We start from the raw sequence: 5,281 nt of genomic DNA, 5'->3' as shown, positions 1-5,281 counted from the left end.
ATATATATATATATATATATATATATATATATATATATATATATATCTTAAAAAAACAAAAATAATCATCACCCCAGATGCCTTTAGTCCAGGCACTTGGAAGTCAGAGCAGAGGCAGGTTAGTTCCTTGTGAGTTCAAAGCCAGCCTAGTCTACATAGTGAGATCCAGCACCATCAGGTTTACATAAAGAGAAGACCCGCATCATCAGGGCTGGAGAGATGCTCAGTGGTTAGGAGCCCTCGCTGCTCTTCTAGAGGACCTGAGCTTGGTTCCCAGCTCCCACATCAGGCAACTCACAACTGCCTATGTAATTCTAGCTCCAGGGGATCGGATGCACACATGTGCATGGTATTTACTTACACATAAATAAAAATAATTAAAATAATCCTTTAGTGCCCCTGGGCCATAAACGTCATTGCCAACAATGAAAACCCCTACCAGAACATAACAGGAGTTAGTTTCTGATGAGGCTGAGAGGTTGCACTTTGTAAGAACTTGAACCAGAGATGTTCATGCTCTGGGGCTCTGGAATTACATTCCTCACCATCTATCGACCTACATGAGGGGCTATGTGGGGAAAAATGAAAATGGTGGAGTAGATGGACTTGAGAAGTCCAGACTCACCCGAATGCCTCCAATACGATTCTCCCCGTGGAAGGCCTGTCCGTCCTTGAGCCAGTGGATGGTGGGCATGGGGTTCCCTGCAGCTGGACAGCGGAATTTGACAGTATTCCCGGCAGGCACTGCATGCAGTTTCTTCTCCATGCGTTGGGGGTGTGTCCAGTAGGGTGCTAGAGAGGAAAGAAAGAGCAATTAAGACCCTAAGGTGAGCTCGGCTCCCACACAAGTCTCTCCTTAGTGACCAGATGGGTGGTGGAGAAGAGACCTTGGGAGGAGGCACCGACCTTGCTGTGGGTAGACATGACCACTCGAGGAGCTGCTGAGTGTCTTGGGGTCTTCATCATTACTGATGGAGGTTAAGGAGTCTATTTAGGGACAAAGGAAGACATCTGAAATCCAAGAGAAGAGGGGTTTCTCTCCCAAGGGACCCTTAAAGCCCTGCCCAGACCCTCTTACCATCCATAAGCAACGTAAGATTGTGTACGACGGTCATGGACCCACGGGCCAGGCAGAGGTATCGGCCAGCATCCTCAGGAAGGAAGCTGGCGATCTCCAGGCGGCCTCTCCAACCCCGTACTCGACCAGCAGATGCTAGGCGGCTGCCCTCTTTGTACCAGTGACGTCCTCGCTCGGTGCGCCCACAGCACAGCCTCACAGGCTGCCCCAGGGCCACCGTCAACACCTGCTCTTGCTGCTCCAGGATTGGGGCTAGGCAGGGCTCTGAGGGCAGATGGCAGGAGTCATTGATACCCATAGCTCCATCGGAGGCTAGCGCCCCCCCCCCCACAGAGAACATGCTACACACATGGGACACAACAATCCTGTGATACATGCTGTTCCCCCACATGTAACCACATGCTACAAATGTTTTGCACAGGGCCAGTGTCACATTTTTCCTGGGAGTTGTCACACACAGACACACACACACACACACTTGGCACACATGCTAGACATGCCATTACCCAAGATATACACACATATACACACAAGGCACATGCTACAGGTGCCACATACAGGGCACCCGCCACACCTCTGAAGCCCACTATACTTGGTTCATACATCACACATGCTGCTTGCCCCTCCCAACCAACACACCCAGTGCATAGAACCACACACATACATACACAGCCAAGGGGCTCACCACTGGCTCTGCAGCCTAGCCCAGGCTCTGTGCCCTGTAAGGCTAATCCTCTCTTGTAGACATACAGATAGGTGTGTGCTTGCCGAGAGGGAAACAGTGAATCGCAACGCCCTGCCCCGCTGCCTCCTTCTTGGGGCCAAGGGCCAGGATCCTCTCCAGCTTCTGGTGCCTGTCCCTGACATCCCTGCCACCCTCTCCCACCTTAGAGGCCATACCCTGCTCCATTTCCTCAGAGGCCTCAAGGGACAAAGCTGGTGTCCCCTGAAAGATGCTCAATAGGGCCAGGAGCAGCCACATTTCCTTCCAGTTGATCTCAGGACCAGGGCCAGACTTCCCACTGACCACCTTCCTAAAACAGAGGGAGATTGGGAGGGGGGGAAAGAGCTCCGGTCATGGTCATGTGCAGGTCCCATTCTTTGTTTTTCAGATGAAGACCCAGAGACAGGAAGCAGCCAGCAGGCTCATCCAAACCCCACAAGGCAGAAACTAAAGCCAGCACTGCTAGGCAGAGCCACAGCCTCCCTTAAGGAGGTTCTGCAGGGCATGTGCGGACTTCCTGCTGCCTTGGATCCTACTGTGACCTGGCATGCCTTCACAGAGAGAGCAGTTTCAGGATTCTTTTCTTGGAAGGAAGCAGAGATGGTGACTTATCCTTTGCACATCATTTATTTTTTCTGCTGAATAAATGAATTCATTGCTGAAGGCTCAAAGAAGAGAAGGGCAACCCAATAACAAGGCCAGCCTTCAGCATCTGGACACCATCTAACCGGACCTCACTCGTTAGCATCACCGACACTTCCATGCCCAGTTTGGGACGCTTCCAGCGGTGTGTGCTGTCACGAGGCGCAGTCCAAATCAAGGACATTCTTCCTCGTTCCGAGCCGAACAAGCATCCTGAGGACACTTCCGGTGGTTTATCCCCTCTGGCTTCATCTTTCATCTTAAGACAGCCTAGGAGCTTGTTTGGCTTTGTTTATTGTTTTTCAGAGTTGTGGGTTGAACCCAGGACCTCCTTGCATGCTAAGCAAAGCCTCTGCCATTGAGCTTCCTGTCTAGTTGGCTCTGTAATTGGCACAGGTTTTACATGTCTGGTACCGACAAATTCAAATCCTGATTCCTGCCAAGACCTACCTACCTTTGTCTCTTTCTGAATTGTTATCATCATAGTGTTGCTACGGGGACAAAAAGGGACCATACATGGAGGGATGGCACACACAGGCATTGGTGAGACATTCTCCCAGTCCCCATACTGAGTGTGCACCGGCACCGTTTGTCTGACCTGACTCAGTCTCTACTTCTGATATGGAACTATTAAGTCTGATACACAGACTTGTCCACATGCTGTAGTGGAGCATCTGTTTCACAAAAGGAAGACTCAGACCTAAGCCTTAACTTGACCAGGGAACCAGTGGAGTCCCAGGGATGCACAGGCTGTTACCTAGTCCTGGATAACAGCGAGGTGTCACCAGCATCTTTGGATCAGTGTTCTTTTTCTTTGGGGCCCTGCTCTTGTGAGTGTGTGCGCCATCTTTGCACAGGGGCCATGCTAATCTCCGTATCAGGCCAACGTTAGTGAGTGACAGTTGAAGAAAACAGCATGATTCTTAGAAGATGCATTCCATACTTTACCAAACTGGGAACCCTGCCCAGGGTTTTTCTCAGCCCACTGCTGAGGAAGACTCAGGCAGACCTAATCAGTCTACTGACCTCAATGTCTCTCAGCTCCCCTGCCCCACAGAGACTAGGTCATGGTCATTTCTCGCTTGGTATCTTGGCAAACCTTAGTTCTTCACCGCCCAGTAGTTTTTTTGTTTTGTTTTTGTTTTTTCTCCCTGTCACCCAGATTACAAGCCCCTAAGGGTTAACTGCAGGCCCCCTCTATTTGTTTTTTTATTATTTTGAGACAAGTTCTCACTAAAGTTGACCAGGAAGACTGGCATTGAAACTCACTCTGCAAACCAAGCAGGTCTACAAATGGTGAGGCTCCTGCCTCAGCCTGGCTAGTACCCATCAAGGCCCATGTGCTGGGCCCAGCTTTTCTAGGCTTCATTTTAAACTTCAGTGTCAACCTTGTAACTCCCACAGTCTGTCCCTTCTGTAAATTCTAAACGCCGACACGTTTGCTCCCTTGCCTGTACCTCCGTGTTCCTCTATCGCCTTAAAACCTTGACCTGTCCCCTACTCCCTAGTTTGCTCGGCCCATCTGCAAAAGACTCCTACTACACCCTGCAAAGCAGAGAAGGCCATGCTTCATCTCCAGCTTGGGTTGGGGCGGACAGGTCCGGGGAGGTTTGATTCCCACTCACAGGTTACCCTGAACTCACAACCACAGAATTCTTAGTCTGTCACCAAGGCTGGCCCCTTAGGATCGCTAGCACTTGGGACTGTCATCAGAGAGCGCTAAGTTGTTCACCCTCCTGCACTCATGCGATGAGGTGCTCGGTGCAAGTGACTGCAAGCGTTACTTTTTTTTTTTTTTTTTTTTTTTTTTTTTTTTTTTTTTTTTGCCAGAGTGCGTCTGTCACCCGCCCAAGGGCGACAGTGCTCTTACTTTAATGCCCCCACCCCGTCGCTCTCGGAGGGAGGTGCACGTCAGCGGTCCCCGTGCGGAGTTGCATAGACAGCTGGCCCATCGCCCCCGCCCCGGTGGGCAATAAGTAACCAGAGCGGTGACCAGGGTGCTCTTTGAACGGAGGGGGACAAAAGGCCCTGTGTGCGCTGCGGGTTACTGATTTACCGCCCCCTCCACCCAACCACTCCCGCCGCGCGGGCGCCAAGGTCCCCGGGACAGAGGGGGCAGCTCGGGAGCTCCACTGCCGCTGTCCCCACGGCGGTCGGGAGTACCGTGTGTGGCCCGACTCGCCCAGAGCTAGACGGCTCCGCTCCCGGCGCAGGGGCCCGGCTCACCTGGCTCCTCCGCCGCCCGGTTCCCGCGCGCGCGGGTCACGATACCGGCAGGGCTGGCACACTCACCCGCCGGGAGCTCCTCCGCCCCGGGCCGAAGAGCCAGGAATGTCCCTGCAACTGCAGCGTGGCGGGGGGCTGCCCCCTCCTGCCCCGCCCACCTCGGACTCCGCCCCTCCTGGACCACTTCTGATCTGAGAGGCGTGGTCCGAGACCCGGCAAATGTCAGCCCGGTACCCTAGGTCGGGAGCTCCCCGTTGGGACTGGATCGCCCAGTCTCAGTCTCTCAGTCGTTCCGGGGCCCCACGTCCAACCTGCAAGGTCTAACTTGCTACCTTGCTCTATCCTTTGCTCTTCCTCAATTTGGCACTCACCAGGCTCTCTGGTTTTCCGTGAAATCACAGTACATCAGAGAGACCTGACCTCTCCTTGGCCTGAGCGACCTTCAGAGGATATTTAAAATACATCTCAGTCGGTTGGGGTGGCGGCGGCGCACTGGGGAGGCAGAGGCAGGCGGGTTTCTGAGTTCGAGGCCAGCCTGGTCTACAGAGTGAGTTCTAGAACAGCCAGAGCTATACAGAGAAACCCAGTCTCGGAAGAGAGAGAGAGAGAGA

At 52.9% G+C, this 5,281-nt stretch overlaps 1 protein-coding gene across 2 annotated transcripts in view; it reads right to left on the bottom strand.

Moving 5' to 3' along the window:
- The window catches only part of Fgfr4 (fibroblast growth factor receptor 4), a 15,791-nt gene extending 10,796 nt beyond the window's left edge, over positions 1-4,995 (bottom strand). Inside the window, exons 1-5 of one of the 2 annotated variants that reach the window (XM_021179885.2) lie at positions 4,671-4,995; positions 1,979-2,112; positions 1,079-1,342; positions 907-987; positions 626-792 (exon numbers count right to left, since the gene is read on the bottom strand). In XM_021179885.2, coding sequence (XP_021035544.1) covers positions 626-792; positions 907-987; positions 1,079-1,342; positions 1,979-2,060 — 594 coding nt within the window. In that variant the 5' untranslated portion in view covers positions 2,061-2,112; positions 4,671-4,995. The remainder of the gene's footprint in view (positions 1-625; positions 793-906; positions 988-1,078; positions 1,343-1,978; positions 2,113-4,670) is intronic. The other variant, XM_021179886.2, reaches the window with a different exon arrangement.
- Between the last annotated feature and the right edge of the window lie 286 nt (positions 4,996-5,281).

This window comes from Mus caroli, chromosome 13 (genome assembly GCF_900094665.2).
Source record: "Mus caroli chromosome 13, CAROLI_EIJ_v1.1, whole genome shotgun sequence".
Taxonomy (NCBI): Eukaryota; Metazoa; Chordata; class Mammalia; order Rodentia; family Muridae; genus Mus; species Mus caroli.
Note: the sequence above shows the minus strand (reverse complement) of the source record. Positions and strands in the feature narration are given on the sequence as shown.